The following is a 19,213-nucleotide window of genomic DNA, read 5'->3' on the forward strand; positions in this document are numbered from 1 at the left end:
CCTCTGTATGATCTTAGTGAAAACCACCACTCCATAACCAATCCGTGAGCTCCAACCTCTTACCCCTCCCACAGATCTTTTTAATGGGTGCACAAAATCTCTTAAATGTCCCATTTTTCAAAGTACAGATTTGACACGTTGCGTCACGTCACGTGATTAATACACTGCCCCAATTTTACAATACTGTCATCATACTGCCCAATCGTAGTAGGTGCTATTATTAGCTTAGCTCAGCAAGTTTTTAAAATAAATATACATTGAAACACACATATGCTCTTCTCTTCATTTCAGATGCACTTTTGAAATACATAAATTCTGTTTCTGCACATCCTGGGCCACCAGAAGACACATTCTCAACCTTATCACCTTCCAGTGAAGCAGCATTACATGATCATGTCCCCTCCACCTCAGTCCACCAAAGTGAAACGGCATCAGGGACTCCTATCCCCTCCACCTCAGTACACCAAAGTGAAAGGGCATCAGGGACTCCTGTCCCCTCCACCTCAGTACACCAAAGGGAAACAGCATCAGGGACTCCTGTCCCCTCCACCTCAGTACACCAAAGTGAAACAGCATCAGGGACTCCTGTCCCCTCCACCTCAGTACACCAAAGTGAAACAGCATCAGGGACTCCTGTCCCCTCCACCTCAGTACACCAAAGTGAAAGGGCATCAGGGACTCCTGTCCCCTCCACCTCAGTACACCAAAGGGAAACAGCATCAGGGACTCCTGTCCCCTCCACCTCAGTACACCAAAGTGAAACAGCATCAGGGACTCCTGTCCCCTCCACCTCAGTACACCAAAGTGAAGCTGCATCATCAGGCATCTGGAAAAATGCTCCATCAATAGACCCTGCTGACTGGCCCCCTGAATTGACTGAAAAGATAAGAATAGAGTTTGTTCTCAGAAAACCATATCAAATCAAGAACAGTTTCACGTTTCCCATACAAAAAGACGGGATAAGGTGTCAGCATGATTATTTCAAAAGAATCTTAGTAAATGGAGAAAAAAATCAAAAGAAACTGGCTAATGTACTCAAAAAAGTTTTATTGCTTCTGCTGCAAAATATTTTCTCAGAGAGATTACAAATTGAATAGAGAAGGGCTAAGGGATTGGAAAAATGCAAACCACCTTCTAAAGACCCATGAGGACAGTCACACATGGCGAAGTGGAAAGAATTAGAAGTTCTTCTTGAAAAGGGGCTAAGAATAGATTAGCAGGAGATGGCACTTGCTGAGGCTGAGAGAAAGAGGTGGCATGAAGTTCTTATTAGACTGTTGGCAATAATTCAGTCCCTAGCTGAAAGAAACATGGCTTTAAGGGGATCCACAGACACATTAAACAAACCAGAAAATGTCAATTTTCTCAAAGAGGTGAAAGTTGAAGCCCAATGTTTGTCTGAGGAGATTGGATCATCTTAGTCATAATATACGTACATCCCCCAGCTACTCTATGAAACGTTCAATAACGCCCTTTACCGCTCAACAATTTACTGATAACCTTCCTGATTTATCAACCATAGTGTACTCTCCAGGTAACCCAGCAGAACTAGACAAACTAACTGATTGTTTAGAAAATACCTTCCGGTCTACTTTAGATGGTGTAGCACCACTTAAACACAAAAAAGAGAGACAGAAAAAACTTGCGCTGTGGTATAACGACCAAACTCGTACTTTAAAGCAATTAGTACGAAATTTTGAGCGAAAATGGCGATCAACCAAACTGGAAGTATTCCACTCTGCTTGGAAAGACAGTATTGTTGAATATAGAAGAGAAATTAATAAAGCCCGCTCAGAGTATCTGGCCTCTCAGATCGAGATTAATAAAAACAACCCTAGAGTTCTCTTTAGTGTTATTTCTAAACTGACTAAAAATCAGGCAGGTACTGATCCTCAGATTCCAGCAATCCACACTAGCAATGCTTTTATGGACTATTTTGATAATAAAATCGAAAATATTCGGGACAAAATTCAACAGATAAATAGCACATCCTGTCTGTCATCTGGTGTGGCTGATATAGAACAAAATCCAGCTACCGAAGTCAGGTTGGAAGTTTTTAACCCACTACATCATTTAGAACTGGAGAAAATTATCTCCTCATCAAACTGCACAACCTGTACACTTGATGCAGTTCCCACAAAACTATTAAAACAGGTATTACCAGACATAATTAAACCACTATTAACAATAGTAAACTCATCATTAAACCTGGGGTATGTTCCCAAAGCCTTTAAACTAGCAGTAATTAAACCTTTGATCAAGAAACCAAATCTTGATCCTAGTGTACTATCTAACTATAGACCTATTTCAAATTTACCATTTATTTCTAAGATTTTAGAAAAGGCCGTGGCCCAACAACTTGGCTCTTATCTGCAAAGAAACCAGATCTATGAAAAATTCCAATCTGGATTTAGGCCTCATCATAGCACTGAGACAGCTCTAGTTAAGATAACAAATGATCTGCTTCTTGCCGCTGACCAAGGCTGCGTTTCTTTACTGGTACTTCTTGATCTGAGCGCAGCTTTTGATACAATAGATCATAATATCCTCCTAGAAAGATTAGAGAAAATGGTCGGTATAACTGGAACTGCCTTATCATGGTTCAAATCATACTTGACCGATCGTTTTCAGTTTGTGAGGGTAAATAATATACCCTCCAATTATACAAAGGTTAGATATGGAGTTCCACAAGGCTCTATCTTAGGACCGTTATTATTTACGTTATACATGCTCCCCCTGGGCAAAGTTATTAGAAAACATAATGTTAATTTTCATTGTTATGCAGACGACACGCAGCTCTTCATATCAGCCAAACCTGATGACAAACAGAGAATAAAGAAAATGGAGGATTGCGTAAAAGATGTGAAATCATGGATGTCACACAACTTTCTTCTATTAAATAGTGATAAAACAGAAGTTCTTCTATTAGGCCCTAAAGCTGCTAGAAATAAATTATCACACCTAATGTTGAATCTGGCCGACTTCTCAGTCACACCTGGTTCAACAGCTAAAAATCTTGGCGTTATCATAGATTCAGATCTAGCATTTGATAAACACATATCTAATGTTACTAAAACAGCTTTTCTACATCTCCGTAACATCGCCAAGCTAAGAAATGCTTTATCCTTACATGACGCAGAAAAATTAGTACATGCCTTCATTACGTCAAGGCTAGACTACTGTAATGCGCTACTGTCAGGATGTTCTAGCAGTAACTTAAATAAACTTCAGCTAGTTCAAAATGCTGCAGCCAGGGTCCTTACTAAAACTAGAAAATTTGACCATATTAGTCCAGTCCTATCAGCTCTTCACTGGCTTCCAGTCAAATTCCGCATAGACTATAAAATTCTCCTGTTAACGTATAAAGCCCTACATGGGCTCGCTCCTGAGTATCTGAGAGACCTTATCTCCTATTATGAACCACCACGATTACTTAGATCACAGGGTGCTGGCTTCCTAGTAGTTCCCAAAATTCAGAGAAGCTCTGCAGGAGGAAGAGCTTTCTCTTATAAAGCGCCCCAACTCTGGAATAATCTCCCCGATAATGTTCGGGACTCAGACACAGTCTCAATCTTTAAGTCTAGACTAAAAACTTACTTGTTTAGTTTAGCTTTTGGTAGTTAATGTTAATTCCCTTTAGATAAGGCTGCAGATCCAGGGGTTCATGGACATAGTGAATTGTGGGTAAACTGAGATGCTGGTGCTGCTGTCACTCACTACATGCAGTCACTCAGGTTTGTGGACGGTGGAGTGGGTGAATGCCAGTGTCTCAGGGAGCCTCCGTGTCTATGTTACCTTCTGGCTCTCTCCCTTTAGTTAGGCTGTCATATTCAGACCTGCCGGAGTCATTAGTCACACTCTGATAATTTTTTACATTTTCTGTTCTTCATAAATCCAGTCTAAACTAATTCCTAAATCTTTCCTTCCTCCGAGTTACTGACTGTCCACCGGTCCGGCCCAATACTGATGGATGTCCCACCCTCAAGTCCCCCTGTCCCCCTGATTGACCAGACTGATGGAAGTTTCTGGAACGCAGCTTCTCCACTACAGATCACATCCAAATCTATATGAACTCTAATTGTTTCCACTGTTGATTATACACACCTGAATATATTAGAACTGCGTGGATGTAAAATTGACTTTTCAATGTTTAACTTATAAGTTGTCTGACCAGTGGTAGGATGGTCCCCCCTTTAGATGTGAGTCTTGGTCCTCCCGAGGTTTCTTCCTCCTCCAGCTCTGAGGGAGTTTTTCCTTGCCTCAGCGCTCACGGGGGTTCTGTATATTCTGTATATTATGTTCAGTGTTTTGTCTGATTCTCTGTGCTGTGATTCCCATTTTTGTAAAGCTGCTTTGTGACAACATCAGTTGTAAAAAGCGCTATATAAATAAATTTGATTTGATTTGATTTGATCATACCGCTTTTCTACTTGCACAGTCATATGGTATGACATCCTCAACAAGATCCAACATGTGAGCAAGCTGATGCAGTTGCCCTCTATGCAGCTAGATGTGGCAGAACCAGAGATTTCCTCACCAGCTACAGGCACACTGGATTTTCAGATGCGCAGACTACTGCAAAGGAGATGTGCGAGGAGATGAACGTAGAGGTTGTACTCAAACAAAAGCGGTTGAGAAGCACAAAAAGGCACTTTAGTTATGAGGCTTCAGATGAGCCTACTGGTGATGCACTTAAAAAAATGGAAACCACATTAAAAAATGTGGTCGTGGATGCAGCTCTCGCTTCTCTTCATGAGAAGAAACATGGAACTCTTGACCTTCCTTCATGAGAAGAAGCTGGCAAAAATTGACCCAAATATGTGGGTAGCTCTTAGAATCTCTGCCACTCTTCCTGTTACAGTGGCTGCTGCTGAAAGGAGCTTCTCTAGGATCCAACTCATTAAAACATACCTGAGATCTACTATGGGTCAAAAACGCCTTAGTGGACTTTCTATGATTAGTATAAATTGTGAGATCTCACAGCAGCTTTCCTACGATGATGTCATAGATGACTTTGATCTAAAAAAGGCCAGGCGAATTAGGCTGTAAAACAATGTTGCAGTAGGCAGATTGCACTGATCTGCCCTGATGGTAGTTATTTTTTATTTTTAAAATGTATTATTAATATTTAAAAGTTGTTCTCTGCACTACTTTATCTAAAATAGTAATATAGCACAATTTTTTTGTGCAACACCTTTATATTTATTTGTTATACGGTTATATTTATAATTCATTTACTTCACTTGTTTCTTTAATACTGATTTTACTGTTTTCATTCTAAAATAAAAAAAACTCAAAAACAAAACTTTGCAGTGTCTGTGTGAGTGTATAGACCCGATGACTGATGATGCAGGGGGCACCAACCAAAACCTCACCTAGGGCACCACATTGGTCAGGGCCGGCTCTGTCTGTACCTGTAAATCTGCACAAAGACAAAGCTGGATCTAATCAAATCAGACCTTCCACCTGTCTCTACATCACAGCCCTAAGGCTTAGACTGTAACCTAATTTAACTAACTCCCATTTCATCATACGTCTTTGGCCTGGCTGTAAACTCTTTATCCTCTGTCTAACTTCAATACGACTTTAAGGCCCTAAATGCAGTTCTACTCACTGAAACCACCTTTACTTGGACTAAATACAGCAGAAGCCTGGGGCCTTGCTACACACCTGTTCATAGTTCCTGAGCCTAAATCCTAAATCCAAACTTATCATTTCTTTAGTCCTAAAGGCCTTAATTCTGCTCTTCACACACCACACAGTATTCCAGCTATTCCCTGGCCCAGCACACTTGATGCAGTTCATAGGAAGTGTTTTTGAAGTGGAAAAAAAACAAATGACAAATTTCAGCACTGAGCTGAAGAAAGAATGCTTTGACCTCACCAGTCTAAGAACTGAATGTACAGGCTGAGTAAAAAGTCACAGGACAAGCTTTACTGTATTTTATTATTGACTTATTTCTGGTGTCATCTTGAATTGTCTATGCTGAGAAAGTCAGCAACAAAACCTTCAACACCACATGGTGGAGGCTTGTGACGGCATTAACAGATTAACCTTTACTCACTTAAATTGCAGCATAACTCCGCAATATACTTACTACAGCCTTCATTTTTAGGTTCTCCATTCATCTGGCACACACACGCAACATTGATAATTCATTGTAAGACATTGTAATTCGCTAGTAACGAGCACATTGACATTCAAATTGCGCGGGAAAACGCGAACAACCTTTACTTAACCGTTTCGTAAGTTACAAGGAAAAAACCCTCTTTAAGAGAAACCGTGGGTGGCTCTTAAAAGAGCCGTTGGGTTTGACTTGAATCTTCGTCACTTCTTACTTGGAGCTCGTGTACTTGGTGACGGCTTTGGTGCCCTCGGACACGGCGTGTTTGGCCAGCTCGCCGGGAAGAAGCAGACGCACGGCGGTCTGGATCTCCCTGGACGTGATGGTGGAGCGTTTGTTGTAATGAGCCAGACGGGACGACTCACCGGCGATGCGCTCGAAGATGTCGTTAACGAACGAGTTCATGATGCCCATCGCCTTGGAGGAAATGCCGGTGTCGGGGTGGACCTGCTTCAGCACCTTGTACACGTAGATAGCGTAGCTCTCTTTCCTGGTCTTTCTGCGCTTCTTGCCTCCCTTGCCGGCCGTCTTGGTCACGGCCTTCTTGGATCCCTTCTTCGGGGCGGACTTGGCTGGTTCAGGCATGTTTCTTCTCTTCAAGTTAGACTGAAGAATGAGGAGGAGCGCCCGGCACCGGCTTATGTACACTGCGATATTCAAAACAGACAAAGCTCCGCCTTCACAGTGCTGTCAAACGGTCATTGGACGGCAATCAACGGCTCGCTTGGCGGACATCCCCCAGCTCTCATTCACCCCCACTCTCCTCCTTCTCCCCCTCCTCCTCCTTGCTAAAGACTCTTTGTTCTCTTTCCTTTTTTTTTAAATATAACTTTATTTTAGCAAAAAGTATAACAGTTTACAATTAACAAACAAACATCATCTTTACACACAAAACATCGAAACAATTACAGACTTTATATTTTAAAAGGACAGAAAGTCCCATTTCTTACCTTCTTGTTTTTTTTTTATATCAATAGTCCTTCTTCTTTTCAGTTCCCGTATAATATGACTAAAAACAATATCACTGGACACAAAAGCTTGATCAATCGTCATTTGTTCTCTTTCCCGCGCATTCTGATCTACTGGGTGTCCTGCACAGCACAATTGAACAAATATATTCCAAATAATTTTATAATTTAATAATTTGCTCTTTCATAAAATGGCGTCACATTTCTAAACACGTTTGAGAGGTTTTGAGTTCTGCTATGATCTTAATCATGTTTTTTATTGTGCATTTCGGATCTGAAACTGCTGCTGGATTGTTTTGATTTTATTTACTAAAAAAAAGAATAATCATTTATTATTATTAAAAAAATATTCAGGTTATTCTGTGTTAGAGTTTACCAGGTGCATGTAACGCATACAAGGTTATTCCAGTGGATTTTGAATGGATCAGGTTCTCTTAGAGAACAGCGCTGCATTTCACCGTTTCTGCTGTAGAAGGTAAAAGTCGCGATGCTTTGGCGATGAACAATAACGGCTTTACTGACTAAACGACTTGAGGCTTCAGACAACGCTGCTAGAGTAACTCACCACAGTCGAGCTATGAAATATTCTCCCTCACTCTCTGCGGTCGCTCTGGCATTAAAGTAAGATTAATAAAAGATTAAAAAAATATTAATAAATAAGTAAAATTAGTAGTAATTTCCTCACAATATTAAAATAAAATGGACAAGCTAGTTAATACCGTATTTGCTTAAATTGACACTAAATATGTATAAATAGGAACGTGAAGTTTCACCGTTTATAAACTGAGTCATCACAACACAATGGCCAAAAAAATAGAAACTACACAAAATGACTGACTTTTAAATACTGAGTCCCATGATCCACACAATGCAGTAACTACGGGCAGATTAATAAACTGCTCAGGAAATTAGAAATAAACTATTACATCACAGCATTTAAGAGCTCGGAGTTTCCTAGAAAAGTCGCTCTTCTGGACTGAAACAGTGAGGCGGCTCTTAAAAGAGCCTTTTGGGTGTTTGAGGAAGTTGTGGTCGCTCCGCTGAATCTAAGCGCGCTCTCCGCGGATACGGCGGGCCAACTGGATGTCCTTAGGCATGATGGTGACTCTCTTGGCGTGGATGGCGCACAGGTTGGTGTCCTCGAACAGACCCACCAAGTAAGCCTCGCTGGCCTCCTGCAGGGCCATGACGGCAGAGCTCTGGAAGCGGAGATCGGTCTTGAAGTCCTGAGCGATCTCCCTCACCAGGCGCTGGAAGGGCAGCTTGCGGATCAGCAGCTCTGTGGACTTCTGGTAGCGGCGGATCTCGCGGAGAGCCACGGTACCGGGCCTGTAACGGTGAGGCTTCTTGACGCCGCCAGTGGCCGGAGCGCTCTTGCGGGCAGCCTTGGTAGCCAGCTGCTTCCTCGGGGCTTTGCCACCGGTGGACTTACGGGCGGTCTGCTTGGTTCTCGCCATGGCAGTAAACTGTGCTCTTCTCTGTAAAAGACAGAATAAGGTCGCGCGCACAGCGCGGCGCTTTTCTGCATTGGAGCTGCTCTCCGCCCACTGGGCGGCTTGGATGTGCCCGCCTCCCATTGGACGGCCGTCCACGCGGCAGCTAAACGCTATTGGGCGGCTTCTTTCGCGCCAACATTTTCAAACTACAAGACGCCCCAAACCTGACGCTCCTTAGCGTTATTTTTCTTCTTTACTCGTTCCCGCCTCGCCTTGGCTAAACGGTATTGGGCGTCTTAAGCCGCGCCAATATTTTCAAATCACAAGACACTGCCCAACGCTGCGACGGGCGCCTGTGCTGATTTTTGTGTTTCACGTCTTGTGAAACTTTACTTGGATTTTTGGTTCCTTCATTATTACACGCCTGTTATTTCACCTTCACTCGCCTAGTTATAATAGATGCTCGTGAAGGTTTATTTTGTGTTCGAGTAGCTTCTCATTTTAATTATAGTTGCGAATCGCAAATCCGATTTATGTATTTTTTAGTAACTAGTCCCGCAGTTTGAGATATCGACACAGTTCCAGACTGGAACTCCAGATTGTCCGGCCAGATTGTGTGATGTGTGCTTGTATGCAGCTTTTTGATCGGACGCAGATTCAGAACAGCAGCCAAAAATGTGGGAATCCTTGTCCCATTGAAAATGAAGGGGAGACTGCTGGCAGCTTGTCACAGTGGCCCCCCTCCTCTCACACAACACATACAAACTCACGCACGGAGCTCAACGTCTCACCTGCTCCCAGCATTACCTGGACCTGCACTTGGGTAGCAGAGTTTACATTGACAATGAACTGGTAGAAAAAATGCATGATGATCTATTTTAGTTTGCCCGAACGAGTTTCACATACGTCCCTCGTTTTTCGCATGGACTTCCGTAGTATCCCACTATCCCGCGTTTCTTTCAGGAAAGGCACATTTCTAGTTCAGTACGCAATCGTTTGACGCGGCGATGCCATGATCTTTTTATTTCATTCTAACACAACTGTAACAACCGATCGAAAGCTTTCTTGCACGGTAGAAGGAATATAGAAACACTGCACTTTTGTCGTTAAGGTGGGTGGCTCTTAAAAGAGCCTTTGGTGATCTACGATTTAGCAGAAAGCCCAGTTTACTTGGTCTTGCCAGGCTTCTCGGTCTTCTTGGGCAGCAGGACGGCCTGAATGTTGGGCAGCACGCCACCCTGAGCGATGGTCACTCCTCCGAGCAGTTTGTTGAGTTCCTCGTCGTTACGAACAGCCAACTGCAGGTGACGAGGGATGATACGGGTCTTCTTGTTGTCGCGAGCGGCGTTACCGGCCAACTCGAGAATCTCAGCGGTCAGATACTCCAGCACGGCGGCCAAATAGACGGGAGCACCGGCGCCGACGCGCTCGGCATAGTTACCTTTACGCAGAAGTCTGTGGACACGGCCCACAGGGAACTGCAGCCCAGCACGGGAGGAGCGAGTCTTGGCCTTCGCCCTGGCTTTACCGCCGGTCTTGCCTCTTCCACTCATCTTGACTTTCTATCAACTTTGTCAAACACAGCTGAAATAAGCTCCGCTCTCCGAGTCTTCCTTATAAAGAAAACGGCTTCGTTTCTATTGGCTGGAATTTGACGGCCTCCCACAACCAATCCGCGTCGTCAAACTTTAGGGTCCGCCCACTGCCCCCCCCCCGCTTCTCCCCCTCCCGTGTGTGAGAGACGAAGACAAAGAGGGAAAGAAATAAAAATATTCACGGCCCTGTTTTCATCCATATAAATGCAAAACTGGATTATTCTGTCGAGGCTGGCGCTTTCCTATAATTTCACTTCTGATTAGTAATGACTTTCTATGTGCAGCGCGAAGGAAAATCAAACTATTCCTGTTAACCTTGGATTCAAACTTCAAACTACCTACAGTTAATGAAGGGCACGTACCACAACCTTCTCCAGCATTATTACCTACTTATTACTCTTATTTTAGGAGTTTCAGAGCTCTGTCCATTCATCCCACACACACTGGCGTCTTCTGAGGTCTTCAAATGCACCAACACACACACGAACATGAAGACTTGTACGAAAAAACAATAAACACACGAACGTGCACTACATATCGACATACGCGTTATGTACACGTTCCCTCCACCCAGCTCTCATTCACCTCCCTCTCCTCCTTTTCCTAGCGATAGACTTTCCCTTTGTTCTCTTTCCCGCGCATTCTGATGTGATCTTGTGCGTCCTGTACAGCACGATTTGAACAAATATATTCCAAATAAGTTTTGTTATTGCTTTTTTTATAAAACGGCGTCACATTTTTAAACACCTTTCAGAGGTTGAGTTCTGCCAAACATCTCCATTTTTCAGAAATCGTGTATTTTAGATCTCAGACTGTTAAGATTGTCTTGCTTTTTTACTCAAAAAGCATTTTAAACTTAAAATTACTTAACCAAGTCATTGTGTTCCAGGATTAAATAGATCCATATAACGCGTTTAAGATTCTTTTAAGGGGTTTTGAACGGATCTATCGGCTTTTACTGGAAAACAGCGCTGGCGTTTGACGGTTTCCGTTGTAAGAGGTGTAAGTTGCGACACCTCGATGGCTTTACTGACTAGACATTAGGTTTGAAAGTCACCGCAGTCGAGTTATGAAATACCCCCCTCATTCTCGACTGTTGTGCTGGTGTTACACGAAAAAAAAAAAAAACACAAAGACACTATCACTTTCCTCACAAAAAACTAAAGTGGACAAACATTTCTACTAAAAGGGTCATAAGGAGCAGCTCTTCTGGTGGGAGTGTGGGGGGCTCTTAAAAGAGCCGTTGGGTTTGTGGTTGTTCGAGTCGAGCGTTTAACCTCCGAAGCCGTACAGGGTTCGGCCCTGACGCTTCAGGGCATAAACCACATCCATGGCAGTGACGGTCTTTCTCTTAGCATGCTCGGTGTAGGTGACGGCATCCCTGATCACGTTCTCCAGGAACACCTTGAGCACACCGCGAGTCTCCTCGTAGATCAGACCGGAGATACGCTTGACACCGCCACGGCGAGCCAGACGGCGGATAGCCGGCTTGGTGATGCCCTGGATGTTATCGCGGAGCACTTTGCGGTGACGCTTAGCGCCTCCTTTACCAAGACCTTTGCCTCCCTTTCTTTTTTTTTTTTTTTAATCAAAAGCTTTTCTTTGATCCAGAGCTACAACATAAAAGGACTGTTTGTTTTTATCACACACAAGTTCTCTTAAAGTGCTCAAATTGTCCCACATCCGTCTTCCTTTAACGGAGCACGTCTGTTCTTCTGTGATGACGTCATCCAGAACCTCATGTAGTCTGTTCATAATGATTTTAGCAAAGATTTTATAGTCCAAGTTCATCAAAGTCAGATGCCTCCAGTTATTAATGTCCCTTTTATCCCCTTTTTTATACAGCAGTGAGAGCACACCTTCATAAAAACTGTTGTACATAAAACCCTGTTCAACTCCCTCATTATACACCCGTGTTAATAAATTGCTCAAATCACACATATTTTTACTATAAAATTCTGCTGGAAGGCCGTCTTTACCTGGGCATTTCTTAAGATTTAATTGTTTTATTGCTTCAGTGACTTCTTTTTCTAAAATTTTATCACCTAAGTATTCCAAATTATTATTATTAAATTGAAAGTTTAAGAATTTGTTCATCGTATTTTTGTCTATTTTAATTTCTTTATACATTCCTTCACACAAGGTTCTGATCACATTTCTCATCTCTTTTGGATCAGCTATAACGTCACCATTAGTATTAAATATTTCCTGGATGTAAGAATTTTCTTTTCTTGATTTGTACAAAGACATAATTTTTTCATTGTTCTGGATTTCTTCAGAATTAGCTCCAGCTAAAACCTGAATATTATTATATATATTTTTATTCATTAAATCAATATTTTCTTTAAAATGTGCCAATTCGTTATTTTCAGATTCAGTTCTTATCTTTTTGCATTTTAAATCAATATATTGTCTTATCATAGAATCATATCTTTTATTATTGTCTGAATTAATTTTCCGAGATTTTACTTTTAAGAATTCTTTAATTTGTATTTTAAAGATTTCCCATAATTCTCTATTATTTCGGGCGAAAATTCCAAGAGATTTTATTCTATTAATTTCAGATTTTAACTCTAATAATACATAGTTATAATTTAATATATTTATATTTAATTTCCAATAATTATTTTTAATTTCACCCTTCAGATTAAGTTTACATATTACAGTCAAATGATCAGAATTTAGTAGCATTTTAGTTTCATATGAGCACACTTCAATTTCAGTGTTTATGTAAATTCTGTCGATACGACTGTTACATGTAGAACTAAACCTTGTAAAATCTATTTTATTAGGGTAAAGAATTCGAAAAGTATCATTAAAATTTTGTTCGTGCATCATGGATTTTAGAAAGACGCCTTCCCGGCGTATTTCACACGGTTTATTAGTAAGTCTATCGTTCTGGTCTGTAACTGTATTAAAATCTCCACATACAATAACACAAAAACCTACACATAACAGCACTTTAAGTTCTTTAAAAAGCTGCATTTTCCTCACTCTATCTTGAGCTGTATATATATTAATAATTCTAATTTTTTTATTTTTATAAAAACAGTCCACATAAATCAATCTTCCTGGGATTAATTCCTTATAATTTGTAACTTTAAACAGTTTGTTATAAAATAAAACACCTAAACCATCAGCCTTACAGTCTCCAATAGAGAAAAAAGAGTCCCCTCTATTCCATCTATTCTTAACATCCTCTATGTCTCTGTGTGTTGATAACCTTGTTTCTTGTATACACAACACCTCTAATTTTTCATGACTTAATATATTCAATTTACTTTCTCTATTAATCTTCGATTGTATTCCTCTGACATTACAGGTAGCGATGTTAAGGAGGACAGAGGTCATACAGATTTAAAGTCATCTCTCTCTTTTTCCATTTCTGTCATTTTCATATCTGTGCTCATTCTCTCATCTTTTTTATCGCGCTTGTTCCCGAGGACAAGGCCTTTTTCTTCCTTTTCATTTTAGCAGGCTGTTGTATTGGGGGATTGTCTACTGGATCAATGTTATTGTGGGTAGTTTGAATACCTTCACCTGCAACCGTCCGCGGTGGAGTGGAGGTGACCTGGGTCACTGCAGATGCCGGTTGTATTGCCGTAGCTGCTTCCGTTCCACCTGTTCTCTCAGACCGAGGATCAGGCAGGGCTAAGAAATCTTCTTCCGTGATATCAGACTCTGGGCTGGAGCCAGTGCTGCTGCTGCTGCTGCTGCTGGCGGTGGTATCACTGCTAGATGTGGAAGTGGTCTCCTCCTCCTCCTGCTCATTGTTCAGGTGGGCTTGATCCTCAGCATATCTAATGATCATACTTTGCTGTTTTCCAAGGTTTTGTGCTGAGACGACTTCTGCTGCACCGCTCTCGGTTTGGATGTCAGTGGGCTCTACGTTGGGCTGCTGTACGCTGTTTGGGTACTTCACATTTCGTGCTTTATTGCTGTAGGACTCCGGGCACTTGAAGTAGGAGTGGCCTTTTTGGTTGCACAAGCTGCACAATTCTGTATTCATGCACTCCTTTCCTTTGTGTCCCAACTCCCCGCACTTCCAGCACTTGACAGCTTGACATTCCTTCACCTGATGTTCCAAAGAGCCACACACATAGCAGCGCTGTACTTGTCCCTGGTAGGTAATCCTGCCGTTATAAGGACCCATACTGATAGAGTTTGGAATCTGCATCAGGTTCCCATCGGTGGCTTTCCTGAGCTTAACCTTATAACGGCGAACCCCATACCAGATGCCGAATTGATCTACTGGTTTATGTACTGGCTGCAAAATCTCACAAAAGCGGAGCAGATATTGTTCTATATCTGCATCTGCAACGCGCCCAGTCCAGAACTTTACAAACACAAAGCGCACATCTTGTGGAGCGGAGGAGTCTATCTCCCAACCTTTCCAGAAGCCATTTTCAGCTGAAGCACTGAAGATTTGACAAAATCGCTGAAGACCACGTTCCTGAAGAAAAATCAGTTCAAAATCTTTCTGACTGGGTAAGGCAATAAAAGAATAAATGTCAGCAGCAGTTATCCATTGGCTTTGTAGTAGCTGAGCTCCAACTTCAGACCGATTTGGAGCTTCACCTTCGCCCACAAACCTTAGCTTGACCCAGTGCCTCCCCACCAAAGGTGGAGAGGCGCCTTGGGGGCACATGCGTAATTTCTTTTTTAAGTTGTTAAATTACTCGAGATACTTCAAATTGAGCAAGAGGACAAACGAAAACAAACTTCCGGGCCACAAAATACTGGACTGAGTAATTGGTGTTTCAACTGTTCAACAAAAGAGACCTTTACCGCCCTTTCCTCGTCCAGACATCGTCGCTAGTTCGTCTCAAAACCGAAGCTCAGAGCTCGAATGCCTCCCTTTCCTCTTCCGGACATTTTCGCTGATTTTCCTCCAAGTCGAAACTCAAAGTTTGAATGAAGCTGCTATGCTGAACGCACCTTTTTATGGTCCTCTACAGGACCTAGTTGAAACCAAGGAACCACCGGAGGCGGAGTTACACACAGACACTACAGAGAAACACACAAAGCAGAAACTGCCCTGAATAATTGCCCAACGTACAGAAGAAAAAAGTAGCCGAGAAGAAAGTCTGTAAGAATAACATAAGGCCAAAGCATGTGAACACGAGTGTGTGTGTGTGTGTGTGTGTGTGTGTATATGTGTGTACGGTTACATATTTTGTAGGAAATAAAGCTCTTATGCACGTCACTGGTGAAGCTTGTCCGCTATCATGTGGTCAACCCGTGAACTGGCAGATCCGAAAAAAGACCCTCAGAATCCTCCTGAAGATGCTGATCTACTGTATGAAATGATGTGGTTTAGTTGTAATAATTGCTATAAATTATATACGTATACACGTCCTTGTTTTCCCGCCTCTTCCTCGCTGTTTTCCCGCCTCATTTCCGCTCTAATCCTAATCCATGTCTCTGCTAATGGCAGCTTGGTACTTTCAGTATTGATCACCATTTACAGAACACGATGTGAATTTATCACCATTTCCCCTGCGCAGTATAATAAACACGCCATGTGCGATATATATAACCGCATATATATTTAAAATCCCTCTATAGAGTAAATATTAAATATTCTTGAGCTTCTATTTAAATACTTTATATAGTAACTTCTCACTGTCCCATGTTTTCTAGCTCGGACTATGTTCCAGTCAACATGCACTTCACTAGTTTAATTCAGTCTATAAAGCAGATAAAATAATTAGTGATAAACAGTTACAGATTTTTTAAAAGGCTTTAGCTTCTCTTTGTTTATAATGTAGATTGTAGTGAAATGATATTTCTACATTTTATTACTGTAATAACAGAGCTCTAATAATCATTTAACATTATGCTTTATTATAGCCGTTAATTTTCTGCTAATTTATTATTACATTTACATTTATGGCATTTGGCTGACGCTCTTATCCAGAGCGACTTACAGTTTGATCTTTTTACACAGGTAGGCGAAGGTGGTGTTAGGAGTCTTGCCCAAGGACTCTTATTGGTTTAGTGTAGGGTGTTTACCCAGGTGTGGATTGAACCCCAGTCTACAGCGTAGAAGGCAGAGGTGTTAATCACTACACTAACCAACCATTATTATTATTATTATTATTATTATTATTATTTATTCATTTTAAAAACTATTATCATCATTATTATTCCATGTCTTGTGTGACCTGTTTAATGTCGTTTCTTAGCATTATATTTAGTAACTTGATAAATTTAAGATCAGCTTGTTTTCTATGGGAAGCAGCTTAATGACTAATATCGTTTGTAGAATTAAGGGAATGACACCATATTAATAAAATTGCGTTTATTAAAAATCCTCCCTGATGTTTTTACACTATTATAGTTGCTGACTTTCAGTTCCTATTGCAGTTGTGAATTTGTTTGTTCTCAGAAACTGCTGGACAAACTGCGAATTTCCTGGGAGCCACTTTGTCCCTTTAGAAAATACTGGAAACAGTCCAAACGACACACAGGGATAAATACTGGATCATAATCAGATTACGAGTCAGGAGTCTGTAGATTAAGGTTTTCCAAGGTCATTTCCAAATTCAGAGGTCAACTGCAGCATTAAGCGTCCACTGCAGATTAATTCTCCACTGGAGGAGGTGAACAGGACAGTGGGGTCTCAGCTGGTGGAAGTGAACGGGACAGCGGTGTCTCAGCTGGTGGAAGTGACCAGGACAGTGGGGTCTCAGCTGGAAGAGGTGAGCGGGACAGCTAGGTCTCAGCTGGTGGAAGTGACCAGGACAGCGGGGTCTCAGCTAGAAGAGGTGAGCGGGACAGCGGGGTCTCAGCTGGTGGAAGTGAACGGGACAGTGGGGTCTCAGCTGGTGGAAGTGACCAGGACAGCGGGGTCTCAGCTGGAAGAGGTGAGCGGGACAGCGGGGTCTCAGCTGGTGGAAGTGACCGGGACAGCGGGGTCTCAGCTGGTGGAAGTGACCGGGACAGCGGGGTCTCAGCTGGTGGAAGTGAACTGTGCACTGCTCTGCACTTCTGATTCTCCAGCTGCTCGTCTCCTCGTTAAAGTACTAACGAGTTTCTGTCCCAGTCCCCCAAGTTCTCCCCGCCCCTCCCTTTCGTGCTGCCTCCTGTGCGTGAGAGAAAGAGTTTTCCCGCCTCTTCCTCACTGTTTTCCCGCCTCATTCCCGCTCTAATCCTAATCCATGTCTCTGCAAATGGCAGCTTGGTACTTTCAGTATTGATCACCATTTACAGAACACGATGTGAATTTATCACCATTTCCCCTGCGCAGTATAATAAACACGCCATGTGCGATATATATAACCGCATATATATTTAAAATCCCTCTATAGAGTAAATATTAAATATTCTTGAGCTTCTATTTAAATACTTTATATAGTAACTTCTCTATGGTGATATAAACCAGTAGCTCATGTGAAATATTCCATGTGAATTTCAGGAAAAATATTGCTACAGGGTAAACATCTCAGCAATTTCCTTATTTATAATTCTTTATATTGTTATTTTTGTTAAGAATATAGTTCATTTTTTTTTATTTAATTTTGTTTAATTTTAATGTTTAGTTTTATATATTGTCTATACAGTAACAAGTAAACTGTAAAAAACCTTGTTAATTCTCTTCTCACTTCTCTTTTACTCGAGTGCCTCGCTGTCCCTTCGCTGCTGTAACACGGAGAATTTCCCCGCTGTGGGACTAAAAGGATGTTATTTATTTAATTTTAACAACTTTGTGCAGGACGAAAGAAAACCGAGCTCCTTGAGTGGAAAATGTGGGGGGGCTCTTAAAAGAGCCGTTTTTGAGCGGGGAAAACGGGGCACGAAGGTAAAACGGCGCGTTTACTTCTTCTTGGGGGCGGCCTTTTTCGCCGCCTTGGGCTTGGCAGCTTTGGGTTTGACCACCTTCGCTTTCTTCGGGCTCTTGGTCGCCTTCTTCGGGGCCGCGGGCTTCTTAGCTTTCTTGGGAGACTTGGCGACTTTCTTGGCGGCCGCCGGTTTCTTGGCTTTCTTCGGCGATTTCTTGGCAGCTGCGGGCTTCTTCGCTGCTACCTTCTTGGGCTTCTTAGCAGCGGCGGGCTTTTTAGCGACCGCCTTCTTGGCCTTTGGAGCCGCTTTCTTTGCCACCTTCTTCTTGGGCTCGGCTTGTTTCTTGTTGAGCTTGAAGGAGCCCGAGGCGCCGGTGCCTTTGGTCTGCACCAGAGTGCCCTTCGTCACGAGGCTCTTGACGGCGATCTTGACGCGGGACTTGTTCTTGTCCACGTCGTAACCGCCGGCAGCCAGAGCTTTCTTGAGGGCGGCGAGAGACACGCCGCTCCTCTCCTTAGACTGCGAAACAGCCTTGACGATGAGCTCGCCGACGCTGGGGCCGGCTTTCTTGGGCGGGGCGGCGCGCTTCTTCTTGGGAGCTTTGGCCGGCGGGGCGGCGGCTGGAGCGGGAGCGGCTTCTGCCATCGTTCTGCTTTTGCTGCGATCGGAGAGAGAATGAGCGGAGCTGTGCTGTTCAGAGGAACCTCCCTCTCAGGCGACGGGCCGCCTCTTAAAAGCCACATGAGAACGGTGTAGACTCAACCAGGCGGGCGCTATGCAGCCATACCTCAGTGACGCGCTCGCACTTGTGTTTTCTCGTGATATTTATCGGGTAAAATAAGAGCGAAAACGTGGATTGTTGAGCGCCCAACGGCTCGATCCTCTAGAAGAGGCTCTGTCGTGTGTCCTGAGTCCGGGAATGAGCGCACAGCGACGCCTCGTTTCGCAAGGCGCGTTCAAGAGAGCGCCGCGCGGTCGCCGCTCCGAACGAGATGCGGCGCTTTTAACGCGATAATCGGTGGAAAATGGTGGCAAACGGCGACGTGAGCCTTCTGACAGCCTGACGACCCATTCGGGGAGAGCCTCGGCGACGGCGCGGGGGAACAACGAGCGGTCAAGGGCCCTGTTTATTATGGGTAAAACGAGCTTTCTTGGAGCGAGTAAAGCACACGCGTAAGCAAGCGGGCGCCATGGGCAGAGCTGCTCTCTACTGATGTCCTGGTGTATAAAGCGCTATATATAAACTTTGACTTGACCAGTGGTAAATAAACCCCCAAGCTCCTTCTCACCCTTATTAACTTAATT

The 19,213-nt window shown here is 42.9% G+C and overlaps 5 protein-coding genes across 5 annotated transcripts; all 5 read right to left on the reverse strand.

The window, feature by feature from the left end:
- Positions 1-6,285: 6,285 nt before the first annotated feature.
- LOC108413811 (histone H2B-like) lies at positions 6,286-6,721 on the reverse strand. The gene has a single exon (XM_017686484.2). The coding sequence runs from the start codon at positions 6,707-6,709 to the stop codon at positions 6,335-6,337; it is 375 nt and encodes a 124-aa protein (XP_017541973.1). The 5' UTR covers positions 6,710-6,721; the 3' UTR covers positions 6,286-6,334.
- A 1,359-nt stretch (positions 6,722-8,080) lies between these two features.
- Positions 8,081-8,851, reverse strand: LOC119262263 (histone H3-like). The gene has a single exon (XM_037533585.1). It carries the CDS (start codon positions 8,667-8,669, stop codon positions 8,139-8,141), a length of 531 nt encoding a protein of 176 aa, XP_037389482.1. The 5' UTR covers positions 8,670-8,851; the 3' UTR covers positions 8,081-8,138.
- Positions 8,852-9,665: 814 nt separating this feature from the next.
- LOC119262265 (histone H2A-like) lies at positions 9,666-10,098 on the reverse strand. The gene has a single exon (XM_037533587.1). It carries the CDS (start codon positions 10,079-10,081, stop codon positions 9,695-9,697), a length of 387 nt encoding a protein of 128 aa, XP_037389484.1. The 5' UTR covers positions 10,082-10,098; the 3' UTR covers positions 9,666-9,694.
- A 1,248-nt stretch (positions 10,099-11,346) lies between these two features.
- LOC119262267 (histone H4) lies at positions 11,347-15,020 on the reverse strand. Its single transcript, XM_037533590.1, has 2 exons — positions 14,977-15,020; positions 11,347-11,685 (listed from the first exon to the last, which is right to left on the reverse strand). The coding sequence occupies exons 1-2, from the start codon at positions 14,996-14,998 to the stop codon at positions 11,396-11,398; spliced, it is 312 nt and encodes a 103-aa protein (XP_037389487.1). The 5' UTR covers positions 14,999-15,020; the 3' UTR covers positions 11,347-11,395.
- Positions 15,021-17,725: 2,705 nt separating this feature from the next.
- LOC119262270 (histone H1-like) lies at positions 17,726-18,592 on the reverse strand. Its single transcript, XM_037533644.1, has one exon. The coding sequence runs from the start codon at positions 18,551-18,553 to the stop codon at positions 17,942-17,944; it is 612 nt and encodes a 203-aa protein (XP_037389541.1). The 5' UTR covers positions 18,554-18,592; the 3' UTR covers positions 17,726-17,941.
- Positions 18,593-19,213: the final 621 nt, after the last annotated feature.

This window comes from Pygocentrus nattereri, chromosome 23 (genome assembly GCF_015220715.1).
Source record: "Pygocentrus nattereri isolate fPygNat1 chromosome 23, fPygNat1.pri, whole genome shotgun sequence".
NCBI lineage: Eukaryota > Metazoa > Chordata > Actinopteri > Characiformes > Serrasalmidae > Pygocentrus > Pygocentrus nattereri.